This window comes from Acanthochromis polyacanthus, chromosome 20 (assembly GCF_021347895.1).
Source record: "Acanthochromis polyacanthus isolate Apoly-LR-REF ecotype Palm Island chromosome 20, KAUST_Apoly_ChrSc, whole genome shotgun sequence".
NCBI lineage: Eukaryota > Metazoa > Chordata > Actinopteri > Pomacentridae > Acanthochromis > Acanthochromis polyacanthus.
The window spans coordinates 14,893,589-14,911,958 of record NC_067132.1 but is presented as its reverse complement, the minus strand read 5'-3'; the positions used below and the strand labels follow the sequence as shown (position 1 = coordinate 14,911,958).

The following is an 18,370-nucleotide window of genomic DNA, read 5'->3' as shown; positions in this document are numbered from 1 at the left end:
CCTCTTTATCAAGTTGTTTAAGGACAGAGGGCCTTCCAGCTCTGGATTAAGCTAAGATATAACGTGCAAATGAGCGTGTGTGTGTGTCTGTGTGTGCATGTGTATGTGTGTGTGAGCATATGCTCATGTTTGTGTATTAAACCCCTTGGATTACTGCCCGTGCTCTTTTGTTACTTTAGTAATCAACAGGGAGTGGCACTAAGCTGTCTAAGCACAGACTCCCCAACACTTCTACATTCAAAACACGACAAGTTCTCACTGAGTATTTTAGCCTCTTTTGCTAAAGGCAAAACAACACCCAACCCTCAAAATAAACCCATATTAAATATATTAAAGTCAAATAAATAATCATCTGAATGTGAATGTTTTGTTCTTCTGCATTCATTTTCAAAATCCAGCGTTACTGGCGCATTTTGCTACAGAAAATCTGATCTGTTCCATTTAGGCATACTTATTTCAAGGTTCTAGTTTTATGTTTACTGGCTCATTGGCGTGGCTCGCTGGGATGAGTTTATGGAGCAGAGTAATCCCGACTGTTGTTAGTTATGCTTGTGTTTGTCCTACTGTAAGATTAAAAATACATTTCTGCCCTTTAGTTGCTCCAAGTACATGCAACACACTATTTATAGTGCAAGATGCATCATGTGATAGAAAATGAATTTCTCTGTGATTAAATAGAGAAGTGCTGTTGCCAGTTTGTGATGATTAAAAATGCTGGTTCAAAACACGACAGCATGCTATCAGTCCGATATAGAAAACAAATCTGTGTTAAATGGAACTACATTTTGAAGACACTCTCCAGTGAAAACCATGTTTTTTTTCACCTTACTAATATGTCATATGGTGTTTATTAAATATATACACTAGAATACATTTCATAAGAAAAGTAAGCAGTTGACATCCCGACTGAGCATTTCTGCTTTGAAACTACAGTGTACAGATTCATATTTTCAAGGTTTCATATGCAACAAACCTAAGGCTTGAATTCTGTCATCTTAGAGTTAGGGGTTTTCTGCACCATTATTCTTCTTCATAATTGGTTTCTGGTTCAAATATCTATAGCTAAATTACCCTTAACTTGCCATTGTGTAAAGTATAGCTTTCCAGTGTCTGAGCACAGTAGTAGGTGAGCTGGTGTGCTCAAGTTGCAGTTGGTGAGGAGGTGTGAGTAGAGAGAGAGGCGGAGACGTGATGGATCTGAATTTTCCAACAGTCTAGAGTTACATCTAAACCATTTTAGTTCAGGAAGGGATTATTTTCAAGGAAGTAAGCTTCTTAATATCTAACTTTTATACTCAGAGTTTAATCAATGACCACAGAGGAAGCAAGATAATCAACTTATCATGTAAAAGAAAATGAGTGAGATAAAAGCAGGTAGGACATTTTAGTCTGATGGCACTGGGACAGAAAGAGATCCAAGGCTATTTTATACCTGTCCTTAACTAACATGCTGCATGTGCACCTCTATCATATGTTCGCATGTATGCAGGAAGCATCTTTACATGTATATGGACGTACCACATGCATACTAGATGGGTTTATGTTGAGTGCAACTACAGTAGTCCCTCCATGTCCTAAGGAGTGTTCTACCAGCATGACGTGCAGTACTCATCTGAATGATTCAGAGGCCTGGGAGAGCTCTTGCCAGCTTGTCTCTGGAAGAGACTTTTCAATGTTTAATGTAAGGTAATATGCACAAGTAGGCTACAGAAAGGCCTCTGTAACACAAACAGCAAAGACATAATGTCGGAGGTGGATTAGCCTGACTCATTATTTACCAATGTTTCAGATATAAGAGCTATAATGCCCTAAAGCAGATAATTATAGTTGATCTCTTGATACCATAATAACTCATATCTGTTCAAATCCCTTTTACTGAGTAAATTAAACAATGGTTTTAGTTTTTGATTGATGTTAGAAAGAGTAAACCTTCTTTAACGCCCTTCAGTCATCAGTTATGACTCATGTAATGATAAAAAAGGCTGTTGAAGTTGAATTGTTAAAAAAAAGGGAAGCTGGAGAAAGAAAAATAAGCTGAATGGAAAGCAAATGCAAAAACGGAAACGTGTTTTCATTTCACTTCCTGAAAAGCCTATTTTCCATATTTTTCATCATGTGTGGGTGCTCTACACACCAATTACTGCGCTCCTCCTTCTCCCATTTTAAATAGCATGGAACTTCGAAGAAAGCTGACACAGAGGGTTTACTCATCACACCCCACTGCAGTGCTTGCCCATCTTTATTCCAAGTTGTTATCAATGAATAATGACTTGTTTATTTGCCAATAGACACTGATTTGTCTAAGTTCAAAGGCCTCTTTGTCTAATTGCTGTTTGAATGTAGGTGTAAATACAAAGCTCAATGTATTCATTATTCCTACAAGAAGTGAAGAAATAAATGGTGTATGCGGAGGAACTAGTTCACTGTCAATTCTGCAAGCGGAAATTCTATAAAGAATTTAGAAGCCCACCGACTGGATGAAATGCAGCAGAATGAACAGAGTTTGGTGTTTGCATAGCAGCAAACTGCACACATCAGTTTTACATCTTGCCATTCTGGAGCAAACTGATTGAGGAGGATATTAATGTGTAAATCCAGTCCGATGAACATCAAATCCTTCCTGAGCTCTGATATGAAGCAAAGTTACAACCTTAGTCGGGAATTTACACAGAATTATTACGGTCTCGACAAATGACACCAATATGAGCTGAGCCAAAGCATGTAGTCTGGCACAAAAAGAAATGTGAACTTGTGGCCTATATTCATGTCACATCCCCAGGGGCCTGCTACTCAGTAAACCTAACCCAGATAAAATATGAGTATGTAACCGCCGCAAGACACAGCAATGACAAGAAACGTATGATTTTTTTTTAACCTAAAGCCACACCATTAGTCTTTTTCTCTAATAATATTTAATTTAGATCCCGCTCTAAAATAGAGTTTTCTGGTTCTTTTCTGGTTATGTGAAAGAACTCAGCTGCAAGTTGCTATGCAAGCTTTTTGTGGATCTTCAAACGTCTCACAGAAGCATTTAAAAAAAAAAGATAACCCAGGAAGAATTATGCAAATATGACAGGCAGCCTTAGGGCTAGTCTTACATTTGACAGCGTTTAAGACTGACCTTAGACCCGTCTGTTCATTGAGTGTCTGTGCTAATGGCCCTTGATCAATGTCTGATGTCATAAATAATAAGTCACTGACGCAGCAGACAGACACAACCAATAGGATACGGGGATCAATGCACATTAGAAAGTCAGATTATTTGAACAATGTGAAAATTAAAACAGGATTAGATGATCAATGAGGGGGACAGTTGACAGCTGAACCTCTTCAGGGTCTGTTGCCCCAGTGGTAATTACAACCCAGAACATAAGTAGCTGTTTTGCTTTTCAGTCGGTGTTTCAGTAATTTCAGAATAAAATAACGGATACTATACTGATGTCTCAGCTTTAATTTGAAAAGGTTAGTGTCAGTATTGAAAGAACAGCCTGTGAGATTAAACTGTGAACTCAAGTCTCATTTCTCAGTTTTGGCCACTATATATCTGCACATTTCTTTCTATATTGATGTAAACTACTCTGCATTTTAAAAAGTATCCTTTATAAACCGGACAGTTAAAAAAAAAAAAAAAGAACTGCAGTGAGTCAGATGCAGTAAACAAATCAACTGAATTTTGTTCCAGTGGGATTTTCACTGCTATATTTCATGATGTAGACTACGATGTTTTATTTTTCAGTCAGTCGGATCAGAGCAAAATCAGCTCACAAATGACATTAGATTAGGTTGGCCTCCAGCCTTTGGATGAAATTGAATATTTCTCGTGCCAAAAACGGTGATTTTATGACTGGTTTCCTGGGTAGAAATGACAGCAAAATATTAAGGTCATGTGTTTCAAAAAGTGGATTATGTAACGAGACAAATTAAAAGACTCTTTATTGTCTTGTTGATGAATTTATTCTCTTATGATATCCTTGAATTTTCTATAGTGCTTTTTAACATTCATAAAAAAACAAGCCTTTTCACTATAGGTGCAGTATATGACATAATAATGAGGCTTTCCATAGAGATTTAGACTATACAGACATACAACTTCATCCACTCGGCCCACTTAGGGCCATTGCGTAATCAGCACTTAATCACATACCAAAAGACAGCTTCACCTTTGACACGCACAGACTTTTAGTAAGCCCTCTCACTCGTTTGCACCTGTCCCTCCGTATCCCACAATCCCTCGGTTTGGTTTCAGCAGGTCATACGTGCCACGCCAAACTCCAGACTGACAACAGCCGGCTCCTCTTTGGCCACATCACTGTTGTATGTCCCTTCCAGCTCTCCGTAGCTCTGCTTCCTGCTGTCAGTGCCGCTGCTGCCCTCTACAGTCCGCTCTGTGTCTGTGCTCTCCATGGCCTCCTCGCCCACCTCCTCCTGTTCATCCTCCTCCTCGTGACGCTGCACTTCTTTGTGGTTGATGGGTGCTCCCAGGATGAGGGAGTCGGGACGTGGCGGAAGCGTGTTGGAGTTGGAGCGTTGAATTCTGGTAGGAGGAGCTGCAGGGGGGTCCGAGGTTGCAACGGGGGTCACGCCAAGTTGCTGGAGCCTCTGAATGGAGAGATCGAGAGAACACGCAAAAATGTGAATTACTCACCTTTATCTTTTAATTATTGTATTTCTATGGCATGCTGCAATTTAAAACAATTACCATAATGTATTGGAGGTGGATACTATTAATTTAAATATTCTAAATGGTTTAAAAAGTAATGAAACTTTGCAGTATTTTCTAAGCATGTAATAACAAAGTAATGTACAGTAAATGAGAGCTTCCACATGCAACACTCCTCTTCATAAAATAAAAACTATCTCTATCTCGAAATAATGATGCACTTTCTCCCCCATGTCCCTAAATTTGTGAGAAAAAAACTTCATTATCCAAACATGATAGTTAACTCGTGATTTTGGGAAAATGAAATTAACCTAAATCATGGCTGCTCTTAGCTTCTGTAAAATTAAGTGAATATTTAAGAATTTAAAAAGACAATGTCCACAATGAATGTATATCACAGCAATGAATTAACTGAAATACATGGACTCGTGTGTGTGTGTGTGTATAAAGTGAATCCAGCTCACGGTCTCCAGTGCTTGCAATGTGCTCTCTGCCTTTTGACTGTTCTCTCTCAGCGTCAGAATGGTTTTGAGGATAGACTGACGCGGGTGCATGGACCGATCAAACTGGTGGTACATGTTCCTCCAGAACCTTGAGAGCACAAGTGTAGAAGGACGTACAGATAACATTTACAGGGACGTATGGACAATTAAAGCACATAAATTTAAATGTATAACAACAGCAGCGAGGTGAGGAGGGCTGTACTGACTTAAAATGGTAGGGCAGGGTGGAGGGCTCCAGAACAGGATGCGCTTCAGAGTATGCTGGGCTGTAGAACGGATTCAAGTAGTTCTGTTTCTCGCTCATTAGAAACGCCCACAGGGAGTGAGTCCGCTCTCTCAGCCTGGAACACAGAACAACACGTCAACTTAGTCCAGTGGGTATATTGAGTGGATGTTAAAAAACTCAGCATTTACGCACACAGGAAGCTCACGGTATCGTCATACGTGTCTCGGTGTGTCCTATCAAAAAGAGCTGTCACAGTCCAAGCTTTCCATTATTGACTCAGTTTTACTTATCAGTAAGACAAATAAACCCTTTCTTTGTTAAGAAAATATATAGATATTTGTCTTACAGTTTTTTGTTCCATTAAATGCTTTCGTGGGCTAAATACACAGTGCAGAATAGGATGGAAATAAGGCGTGTTTGTCAGACTTCCTATTCATGCTAAATGAACAGTGTTAGAGCCTGGTGCCACATCAGGACGTTTCCCACACGGGACAATGAGCACAAGAAGGTTTAAACAGTTTCAAGTGAGTGAAATTGAATGCGGATGAAATTTCTCGTGGCTCCGTCCTTATCTGGATCAAAAAACAATTATTTGCAATATGAAATTACCTGCATAGAGTGTACTGGGATTACTTGGAGAGGGACTGTATAAATTTGCAGGTGTAGTGTCACAGTCCACCAGACTTGTTAGACTCTATGTTTAAATACTTTCCTGATATTTCATCAGAGTATATGACTTATAGCAGTATTTGTCAAAAAGAAGATCTGATAACGCTTGTTCCTGCTGATACTGACACATCTGAATGGAGATGATGTGCTGGTGGTAAGCCCAATAAAGTCATGTGGCTAATAAACTTTTGTAGTTGGAAGAAGCCATCAAACTATAGTGAGTATACAGCAAGTTGACATAAGCAGTGTGTCAATATATCATGGATTTGTTCATGTCAATGATTGACAAGGCAAACAACGTAATGCGCTTTCCTGTTAAGTTATAAATTACTGACGGGAACTTTGCATGGAAAAGGCGGGGTGTCACTACCAGTCAACATTTGATATCCTCTTCCCCTATCTGCCACCCACGCAGGCACAAAGATGCATGCACTAGATCACGGGTGTCAAACTCATTCTAGTTCAGGGGTCACATTCAGCAAAATTCGACCAGTAAAATCACAGCATAATAATCGATAAATAACGATGACTCCAAATTTTTTGCTTTGTTTTAGTGCAAGAAAAGTACATTCTGAAAATGTTCACAGTTAAGGAATTAAAAAAACAGGACACAAAATGTCAAAAGGGAGAATGACAAAAAAAATGAGACAAACAACATTGAACAAAAAAGAAAAAAATTTGACTAAGAAGTTAAAAATCAACAAAAAACAGTCAAATGACACACATGAGACAAAAAATGACAAAAGGGAGGGACAAATTGATAAAAAATATAAAAACACAAGCGAGACAAAAAAAGAAACAAAACGACAAAACAGAGGAAACAAATGACAAACGAGACAAAGTACATGAAACAAAACAAAAAGGGCAAAAATTAAGACAAAAAAGTTACAAAGCAACAAAAAACAGACAACACAAGCGAGACAAAAAAACACAAAATTACAAAAATGATACACAAAACAATGAATAAAGCAAAACAAAAAAATGACAAAAATAATACAAGAGACATAAGTGAAACTAAAAGGACACAAAATGACAAAAAAATTAGACAAAAAAAGGCAAAAAAACAGACAAAATATTACACAAATGAGACACAGACAACAAAAGAACAATGAGCAATCTAGTGTTTTACTTTTTTCAAAACAACTTGTCATGGTCTAGAAATTCTTTTCAATTTATAGTTTTACAAATTTAAAATTTGCAATTAATGTCTTCTCTGTAACTTTTACACTTTACAAAGTCATCCTGCAGGCCGGACTGGACCCTCGTGAGGGCCGGTTTTGGCCTGTGGGCCGCATGTTTGACACCCCTGCACTAGATGGTGCAGGTCCTCTAATACCCAGGCTGTCAGGTTTGTGCACGACAGAACTAATTAGTAACTTAGAGATACATATTTTATGAGGTCCACTGGTGTTTGCTGGTGCCTAATCTGTGAATGGAGCAGTGTCCATACCATTACCATTTTACTTTTTTTTATTTATAAGCACTTGCTGTCAGCGTCTTTTTAAGCTCAGCAGTCTGTCTCACCACTAGTGCCTGACCTCTGCAGGCATGTGCTGCACACTACAACACATCACATCACATCAGCACAGGATCTCTGTATAAGTTTAATAGAAGATTGCTATTTCTATTGGCAATAGAGGACTTTTTCAATAACAAATGTAAACAGAAAACATTGTTTAGATTACTAAACTAGAAGTACACGTGTGTTTGACTTACTGCAACTCCTCTCTCTGCCTCTGATTGTTGCCAAGGAAGTTTCCATATTGACACGAGTGGACGTGCTCATGGATCTGCAGCAGGAACCACTCACTGAACTCAAAGGCCTGAAGAGAATTTAATCATTAAATAAATGCAGTAAGCAGATCGGTGTAGACACAACGTCAATGTCGCTTGGCTCACACACCTGTGGGAACTGCTCAGTCAGTTGCCAAACACACTCCAGGAACTGAGTGAAGATAGGAGACACCTCCTTTGGATCCCCATCCAACTGGTCACACCTGGATTTACACAATTCAAACAATAGTACAATAACGGACACGCACTATATATTCAAGAGATAAGTAGTACAAATCTAGCAATACACAGTAGTCCTAACATATAAAAGGTTATATAAATAAGGACGAATAGGAGATCCGGCTTGAAGCTGCTAAAGTAGCAAACACTGACTAAGTCTCCAGGCATAAGCGATCCAGTTGAAACCTCACCTGTCTGCAAATTTGTGACCAAAGGAGATCCAGTCTTTCTCTATCAGTACCTAGAAGATATAGGTTAGTTAGTAAAAAGCAAGTTTGACGCATGAGCTACAAACACAAGACTGCATTCATACTCATATCAGCATCAACATCATCATGTGTGTCAATCTGTGGCCGGTACCATGAAGCCCTTAATAGTACGATAGTAGGGATCCATGAGCAGCGACCCCAGAGAGCAGACCTGGGCTGTTCTATCCCATCCATCTGAACAATGAACCAACACACTGACTCCTTCCACCGTCACCGCCTGTAGCCAAATGCAGGGACAGATAGCAGAGGAATGCAGTCAAAAAGAAGAAGAAAAAAGGCAGTTCTCAGCAGTTGCTATTTATGATATGACCAGTGGAGATAGGATAATGTGCATAGAACAGTATTTTCTTCTTCTTCTTTTTTTACCTTGGTGAGAAAGATGGCTGCATCTACTACAGCTTTGATATGCCGCAGCCAGCCGCTACTCTCCAGCCCCACCAGATAGTCACTCATGGAGAGAGGCCGAGTCCCAATCACTGAGAGACAGAAAGTAATTTCAGATTAACCACATACATCCCCCTTCACAATCTGCAGAAAATGGGATGACTTTTTTGGGCATGTGCTAGTGTGCGATGCTACATCATAGCGATGTGTGTCTAACCTTCCAGTAATTTCTGCAGGCTGGTTCTCATTACGTGGATGTTTTCAATGCCAACAAACTGGAAGCGGATGTTGGAGTAGTTGTCCTCGTTCTCGTAGCCTTTGCCTGCTGCTCGGTTAGCTAGTGCATTCAACTGCAGGAGAGAAAAACGCAGATTAAAAACAAAATGATTGCAAATTTTCTGTCAACTCTGTTTTCCACCTGTGCTTATGTGACACCGAAACCATTTCCACACACAAACTTAAAATATTCGGTTTCCAACTTGAAGAATAACATTTCTGACATGGATGAACCTTGTTTGGCCGTCATGGTTTTACCTTTGGCCTGGTATCCATGACATAAACAAATCGGCTGTTGTGATTGGCCTTGCTGATGGCCTGCAGGAGGCTCTCATCTTCTAGGCATCGTGCGCTGAACCCAGAGAGAGGCTGACTGCATCGACACACCGCCGCCTGTCAAGGTGAACGGAGTAAACTGATCAGAACAAAGAGTTAGCATGACCACATTTTATCGATCAGTCAAATTTCAACAGTAATTTAACAGTCATTTCACTTTTAACCCATTTTTCTAGCAATTAGCAATCCCATTGTCATTCAGATAATAACATCCTACAATTTGTTTTGGTTAACTGAGCAATTTAACTGACTGTTATTAAAGTTGTTACAGTACCTTCTTCTCTTGATAGAAATATGTGAGGACAGGGAAGCGTCCTTTGCTTCTAAACTTGGAACTCCCCACTATAATAGGCTTACTGGCTGTGATGGGAACATACAGGTCCCGTGGATATGTCTCACACACCTGGAAAATCACAGGCAAAATGCACATAAGCAAAACATATGCAGCAATAGTATCAGTATAGTTAACAGCTGAGTTACACAGATGACCCTAAAAGCTATTTTCTACGGGAATATTTGTGCTGAATCAAAATGTTTCCAGCAACAGGACAAAACTATTGCGGCTCCTAATATTTAGAGATAGAGATATCATTTAGGACTGAAGGCCTTTTGTCTATTTATCTATTAGCTGTAACTAATATTTAGCACTGAAGCTAATAGGTGAGCTCCAGTGCCCTCTTCTGGACTAATTTTCACATGTGGTGACATCTAACTAGTTTCTCCAATATAATACTGCCACTCCTTCATTTATATCCAGCTTAATGCAAAAACAGGAGGTCTCGCCTGACATTTGAACAGGCAATCCTGGACGACATTCACACGTAATACAAGGTAAAAAAAAACAAAAGCACAACAACTATACAACATATCCAATACAGCTACACCGTACAGTTAGCATGCTGGCAGATCTGAATTACTATATAGCTCAGTAAACATGAAAAATTAACAAAACCACTGTGGCCTTTTTTCATTTTGTGATAGCTGGAGCTACCTGATTGCTTGCAGTTGTCTTTTTTTGTAATTTCTCTTTTAAATGATATTTTGCCACATTGTTTACACAAGCCTTATCTTTCCAGTTGCCAAACTGTGTTTCTCCATTGTGTCTCGACTGAAAATGATTCCAGACTCGTAACAAAACAAAATTAAAAAAAAGATCTCTTGCATGCAAATTCCATCAAGACACACCAAAATAATGAGTGGAATATCTACTTGTTTTTTCTCCTTTGCAGACTATATTAGCAGCAGGTCTGGCTGCAGCATAAAAACATGCACTTATCAGCCACTTTATTGGGTACACCTGTTCAATTAGTGACGCAAATAGCTAATCAGTCAATCACATGGCCGTAACTCAGTGCATTTAGGCATTTAGACGTGGTCAAGACAACTTGCTGGAGTTCAAACTGAGCATCAGAATGGGAAAGAAAGGAGATTTAAGTGACTTTGAACGTGGCATGGTTGTTGTTGCCGGACGGGCTGGTCTGAGTATTTCATAACTGCTGATCTACTGGAATTTTCATGCACAACCAGCTCTAGGGTTTACAGAGAATGGTCCGAAAAAGATAAAATATCCAGTGGGCAACAGTTGTGTGGATGAACATGCCTTGTTGATATGAGAGGTCAGAGGAGAATGGGCAGACTGGTTAGAGATGATAGAAAGTCAACAGTAACTCAAATAACCACTGGTTACAGCCCAGGAATGCAGAATACCATCTCTGAATGCACGACATGTCCAACGTTGAAGAAGATGGGCTACAGCAGCAGAAGACCACGCAGGGTGTGACTCCTGTCAGCGAAGAACAGGAAACTGAGGTTGCAATTGACACAGGCTCACCAAAACTGGACAATAGAAGATTGGAAAAACGTTCCCGGGTCTGATGAGTCTCTATTTCAGCTGCGACATTCAGATGATAAGGTCGGAATTTGGTGTAAAGTACATGAAATCATGGATCCATCCTGCCTTGTATCAGTGGTTCAGACTGATGGTGTAATGGTGTGGGGGATATTTTATTTTCACACTTTGGGCCGCTTAGTACCAGTTAAGCATCGTTTAAACCTGAGTATTGTTGCTAACCACGTCCATCGCTTTATGACCACAGTGGACCACCTTCTGATGGCTACTTCCAGCAGGATAATGCTCCATGACACAAAGCAAAACTCACCTCAAACTGGTTTCTTGAACACGACAGTTTCTTGTTTCTTGAACATTTGAAATGCGGTGAAACGGGAGGTTGGCATCATGGATGTGCAGCTGACAGATCTGCAGTAACTGTGTGATGCTATCGTGTCAATATGGACCAAAATCTCTAAGGAATGTATCCAACATCTTGCTGAAAGTATGTCATGAAGAATTAAGGTAATTCTGAAGGCAAAAGGGGGGTTCAAATTTCTGCTAGCAAGGTGTACCTAATAAAGTGGCCAGTTAGTGTATGTCTAACAATCTGAACAAATTCTCTATTTGGCATGTCAAATCAAAAGCACTGATAGTTTATTATCTACCTTGTAGTCTCTGTTGACATCAGTGAGCTGCCATTGGTCACAGGGGACGCCCATCCTCTCAAACTCTGCCCCAAGGTCAATGAGCTGCCACCCCTCCTCTCTCTGTTGGTCATTTTGTTTGGGGTTGTAGGAGAACGCATAGAGCTCCTCATAGCATACTGCACAGAAAATAAAACCAGAGAGAAAGCCCTTAATATACAGATAAGCATTAAAGCACAGTTTAGATATGCAAATACATCTATTACATTTGTAAAGGATCAAATAGATGTATGATTTATAAAAGGCAAAAACAGGTAAAAGGAAGAAAACGACAAGAAATCAGTGGTAGGACAGAGATGCCTGTAACGGACAGAGAAAAAAAAAGAATTTACACAAACAGACAAGCTGAAACCCACCTGGTCGTAGAAGTCGCAGCAGCGAGCTGTAGATGTCGTGACAGTCTCGTTCTCTCTGTACCACAAACTGAACCATCCTGAAGTTTCGACACTGAATGACCAGAGGACAGCCTGTGGTGGTGAGGGAGAGCTTCTCCACAGAGGCTATATGGTGATGCAAAATCTGCCAGAAGTAGAAAGGAACAGGGTTAAGGGAAAGAACCACAAGCTTTTTATACTTTACTGTGCAAAAAGCATGTATGAATGTGTCAGTTAGAATCGAAGGAATGTAGAAACACAGTGACTTGAAAGCCTTTTTGATTTTCATTATTTTCAGCACCTCAGGTACACTTAAAAAGCACGTATGTCAAAATTAACTTGTGTAACACTCTTTAATTTTTACCCTTTAGTAACCTCCAACAATTCAGAGCAGTTCTAAGAGAAGTTCAAAGTAAACTGTTGGATTCAAAGCAAAACCTAGAGCAAGAAGTGGTGTTTAATCATTCAGGAAAGGCACAAATAAACGCACACACCAGAGGAAGCCTTCACATTAACTTATCCATTTTGTGTAAGAAAAAGCTTGCTCCATATCTCCACATAATCATTATTTGTTTGATTATCACAAAGTATAAAAGGCATAGAGGACAAGAGGGTCAAAAGCAGCACATTAACATATTCATGAATGCAGTTTGAGTCCCACAACCACGGGAAATAATTAAGATGCACATTCATCAGCATTAGTAATGACTAGTGAAGCACGCACACACATGCACACAACGTAAATTCTGATCTCACCATCTGCTACAGAAACTCTGCTGCTCTTTAATATTTTATGAGGTGCAACAACATTCTGACAAACTCTCGCTGTTTCTGACAAACAGAATTACTTCAGAATGACTCCCCAGCATGCACATATACACGAGACACACACACATATGGGAACCTAAAGATTCAAAAGCACACAACGACACGCATGATAAGAGCAGGAAACAACACTGCCTGCTATTTCAGAATACAGGCAAAACGAGGAGGAAAAAATCTTTTGCTCTTCTCAGCACATGAAGCAGGAAGGATGGTCGGAACGAGGTCACGGCCCAAGTTCTGCTGCACAAAGCATTTGAAACCACGCTAACCATTCCACAGTGCAGACCAGTCACTGTGGCTATCTAAATACGAGAGTACTGTTTTAACTGTCCTGAAAAAGATGTTTTATTGATTTACTGCTATACATATGCAAAAATGACCAGTAAAATCAAGTGTGTTAAATGTCAATGGGAACTAAAACTGTCACTTTATTTCCCACAGAGGAATCACCGATAATCTCCTTTCTCAGGTGACTGCTCTCAGCTCTTTAAGCCACGACTGGACATGCTCTATTTAATGCTTTTCTACTTTTTCTTTACTATTCTCACACTCCACCATTATGTTGTCAGTGCACCATAAAAAACAGGAGACCATCAGTAAATCAGAATGTCACACTGTTGCTGCCAGACATTATTAACCCAGTTCTCACAGTGCTATACACACACTTCACATGCATGCACTGGACACCTCGCTACAGTGCAATAAAGGTTTTGAAACTATACCCGACTTCCTCTTCCCACACACAAGCTTGCAGATTCTCTCTATCCTCCCCACCACACACACACACAGATACACTCCATTATGTTGCAGACTTCCTTGTAGTGGTCACACAGATGTCTCTTTCTGTAGCTGCAGTGAGGCAATATCAGTTTCATATGGAAGCTTGGGTTTCTCTAGAGTGTTTTTTTTTTGTGCCTACTTATTTGCAGTTTGAGTTTTTGAATTGATTTTAAGATTTGACTGCTTGTTTTTAAAGCTCCTGCCTACATCCAGGAAGTACGAATTCCTCATGAGCCTGAAATCCAACGGCATGACCCTTCTGAAGGTTCCTAACTCCTGTTTGGTCACTGACGGTGACTGAGCCTTCACGGTTTGGGCCCCTAAGTCCTGGAGCGCCCTGCCTTAAGATCTCAAGCAGACAAACTCAGTGCCCATTTTTAAATCACTTCTTAAAACTCACTTTTACCATATAGCCTTTTCCAAACATGGTTGTACTATGTTCTTATGGGATCTTATGGTTTTATCCTATTTGTTTTCACTGTAAAGTACTTGTGTGTTTTGAAAGGTGCTATACAACCAAAGCTATTACTATTTTTATCATCATTATTAAATCTTATGTTGATAACTTGAGCTTGGACGCTCAAAAAAAAGACAAAACTGGCAACTAAATCAATGACAACATAGCAGCTCAGCTTTTGGCAGCCACAACAATGATTTTGCTAGAAGCTTCTGGCAACCCTGCATCCATCCCTCCAGCGAGGGCGTGCATAAATAATAAACTGCAAAGTAATAAAAGTTAATTAGCGGGCTAAAATCAGGTTCATAATTTTAATTTAGCATCCTCATTACCAACATTGGCACATACCGGTAAAAATTCTGGGAGTGGTGGGCACACTGTATTCATATTTTGCATTTAACCCACCTGCACCGCTGCGGTGTACAATCCTCAGCACTGTATCGGTTATCCCAACTGTGTCTGAGTGCATTCACTTGCATACTACTTGTACACTTGGGAACTGTGGCACCTGCACTACCAGCAGAACAGTCAGCACCAGAAGCACTCACCCAGATCTCCTGTCCGGCAGAGGTCGAGTTGTTAGAGCTGCTCTCCACAAAGATGAGATGGGTGGCCGTGAGGTACAGGGTGCCATTTGTGGATTTGCTGCTGAAGCGATCCAACAGCCGCACCTGCTCCACCTGCAAAGAGACACCAAAAATAACGAGTCAATCAGCAGTTAGAAGCAAGGCCTGCCACTGTGGCTGGGTGTTAATAACATACACTGAAACGCAGAGCGGCAGGAGCTTGCCAACAGGAATAACACCTGCCAGAAAAAAAAAAAAAAAAAAAGGTTAGCGGCACCGGTTCCAGCTGGCACTCCACCTAATACCGACCACCTGGCCCTCAATATCGGCTGCCAGTTCTGTTATATTAGGAGTCACAAGCAATTACTAAACATAAGAGAATAAAAAGTCTAATGGTGGCTGTGACAGAAAAGTGTTGAAAACATAATAAATGAACCTCCTGCTCTATATTTAGACCAAGCTTTATCACTATAGGCCAAAAACGCCTTATAGTTTTCATTTCACCTGTGTGCAAGATGCAGTCTTGTAGTGTTCTTGTAATACTTCCTGTACCCACCTCCCTCAAACACCCATATAGCACATATTGCAAGTAGAATATTTACTCAGGTCACAAGCTTTCACAAAGGACGAAGGCTGTGGTCCACTAGCTGTAATAAATAACAGGATTTACAACAACAATGTTAAATTTAGTCAGGCAGAAAATCCCCCCATCCTAGAAAAACTACTACATGTATGCACCTTGTCTAGTACCTGATCTTTTTAAGTAAAAAATATTACTAAATATCCAAAGTGTATATGGGATGAGTGTCCCACATACGGATTCTAAAAAAAATTGCTCATTGACTTTGTGTGCATAAACCTTCACTGTTGCATCCCTTTTCACCGTGGAGATAAGCTAGAATAAAAAGTACTGCTCTCATTGTAAAAATGAAAATACAGCAGCACTAATCACCGACACACCACAGCTAAAAGGCTATTAGACTGTTGGTTCTGGATTGCTTGCTTGTGCCAATGCTAACTGTCTAAATCCATGATTCATCACACGATGCTGTCTTGTTGACTCAGGCATCCTCTTCTTTGTTTCCGTTTTCCTGTTGCTCTCAGATATGATGAAATGATTGAGCCGGGCTCTGTCTCCCAGCAACCAGCGGGTCACAGCGCTGTCGTAAGTAGGTTTCTTAGACCATACAGGAAGTCAGCGGCATGTGAGAGTAAAAGAGTGGGTTAATGCGGGAGGGAACAAAAGAAGGAACATCACATACTGTGTCATAGGACCTCTGATGATGTGATTGTTTGTATCTTTTCTAAACTAATTATACAACGTATGCCATCATTTATAGTAATCTAAATACAGCAAGCACTGCATTGCTTGAAAATTGCATAGGTTTTTCAGAGCAGAATCTCAAGTGGAACACGTAGTTAAAAATGCTCATTCCACACAACACACTGCATTTTTTACGATAGCAGTAAAGTATTCTTCTGTCGTTTAATTCAAGCAAACAACTAAGAGGACTTGAGACAGTGGGGACACACCCAGTCTGCATGCACTCACACCCACCCGATCCTGGCATTTCTTTATTGTGCTGACAAAATTGCTGCCTAAGAATTGTGTGTACTTTGCTGTAATATATGATTATCCCCAAGCCTCAAATATTGTGCCACACTGCTGTTTAAAATTAAAGTTAAAATTAAAATATACACCGTAAAAAATTCACAATGAGGCCTAATTAGTCCTTACCTTATGAGCCAGAGAGGCTTTTGTGGAAGAGGTTTGACTGGTTCATGCCAACAGAAAGCCACACAGGCCATAAACAGTGTAGTCCACATGTATTTGTATTTTGCTGTGTTGTCATTTTGCCCAACAGTGGATTGGATTGAAAACAAACAACAGCTGTTTTACTTTTAGCTTTAATCTGAAAAGTGCACAAGAGTCAGATGAACTTCGACATAAAAAGTAGTTGAAATGGCTTTGTTTACTTAAGCTTTACATAATTTGAAATGAAAAGAACAGTCTTCAATACTTATTCTAGAGTATTGATGGGCTATTACCCATGACGTGCAACAAATTAGTGCTGTGGGTGGAACATTGGTCGGGATCACGTAGTGGTGAGTACAAACAGTTAAATGCATCACAGCCAAACTGGTGATTTAAAAAAAAAACAAAAAAACAATTAACTGAGCAATAAGTGATAATCAGCAATATCTGACTCAATAGTCAGTCAGGCTAATAAATATGTGGTCTGTTAAGTTTACAGGTTAAAACCAACTGGACCATTTATTTATGAGAAAATAATAACCTTTGTTTATTTATTTTCAGTCAACGCCTGTCTGAATTCTACAACCCACTTAGCATCGTTCATAGCAGCACAGGCCTGGCAGAAATAAACCTGTACCACAGCATTCCTCATTTCTTGCTTATTTAGTGGGATTTATGTTAATCCAGGTCATCTGTAAGCGTGATCAATGCCAAAATCTAATCCAATAAAAGCCACTGTTTGGCATTGCATGTTTGCTAGATGATAAAATTTCAGTACACTATATATAAGAAGTGCCATGCAACCATTAGACTGACTCAGTCGTCTGATAAGTCTACCAATGTGCTGTTATTCACTGGTTAGCTTGGTAAGTGTAGCATTAACTCATCATAAAATCGACGTAGGGCGTGCAGATAGTAGCACTACAACAAGAAAGCCCAGCTATGTGCTGAACGGAAAAGACAAACAGCTCATTGATGCTCGTCACGTCTGACACTCGGAGCTGTTGGCGAGCGACACCTGCTAGCCAGCATGCTATCACACTGACCCGCACACATTCAGTCCAAACACCGACATGAAGCAACCGCACTTCAGCATTAAAAAAATTCCAAGCAGACAAGGCCGAGTCGCTGACTGTGTCCCATCCATTTTCAATTAGCAAGAGATGTTAGCTACCTTTGGCGTTCGGATATGCTCCATATCTCCGAGTCCAAACAGCTGTCAGTGACGGCAAAGCTTCAAACGACGCCTTCCCCAGAAAACTCTATCATTGATAATGTGGTGGCTTCAACACCAGCACGAACCGCCTGGACTTTTTCGGTGGCATACGATAAGTGTTTATTGTCAATTATTTCAGTCCTCCATCCGCATAAAGTCAACGGCAATCCCAAGCGAGGTGGGTTTTCAAAATAAATGCACAGCTTCCGTCGCTACTTGGAGCTCAAATTTTAACCACTTTCTAGGATTCGTGCGTGGTAGTAATCTATTTCTTTTGTGCAGATTGTGGACTTCAGAACAGATTTTGACCCAGAGCTCCTCCACAAGATGGATCCACAAGACCAATGCGGATACCCGGAATTACTTCATATGAATACATAATAACAAATTCAAAGTTAATAAAATTTAAGACAACTTTTCGCACATCTATTTTAAAAGTCAGGTGCACAGAAGAGGGATGAGCAAAACTAGAAGTCTTACAAACACACTGTCTAACTTAGAGGAAAAAACACTAATTCCAATGCT

At 40.0% G+C, this 18,370-nt stretch overlaps 1 protein-coding gene across 1 annotated transcript; it reads right to left on the bottom strand.

The window, feature by feature from the left end:
- Positions 1-3,915: 3,915 nt before the first annotated feature.
- mtmr6 (myotubularin related protein 6) lies at positions 3,916-18,078 on the bottom strand. Its single transcript, XM_022201199.2, has 15 exons — positions 17,804-18,078; positions 14,856-14,987; positions 12,228-12,390; positions 11,833-11,990; positions 9,611-9,739; positions 9,259-9,393; positions 8,942-9,074; positions 8,707-8,816; positions 8,432-8,557; positions 8,263-8,312; positions 7,962-8,055; positions 7,775-7,881; positions 5,370-5,504; positions 5,125-5,251; positions 3,916-4,599 (listed from the first exon to the last, which is right to left on the bottom strand). The coding sequence occupies exons 1-15, from the start codon at positions 17,825-17,827 to the stop codon at positions 4,243-4,245; spliced, it is 1,980 nt and encodes a 659-aa protein (XP_022056891.1). The 5' UTR covers positions 17,828-18,078; the 3' UTR covers positions 3,916-4,242.
- Between the last annotated feature and the right edge of the window lie 292 nt (positions 18,079-18,370).

Excerpts from the sequence above, each read along its gene's own strand:
- mtmr6 (XM_022201199.2), bottom strand. The coding sequence starts at position 17,827 with ATGGAGCATATCCGAACGCCAAAG. Across the intron at positions 12,391-14,855 it reads CTGCCGGACAGGAGATCTGG|ATTTTGCATCACCATATAGC; the intron begins GTGAGTGCTTCT and ends TACTTCTGGCAG. Across the intron at positions 8,558-8,706 it reads CAGCCATCTTTCTCACCAAG|GCGGTGACGGTGGAAGGAGT; the intron begins GTAAAAAAAGAA and ends ATTTGGCTACAG.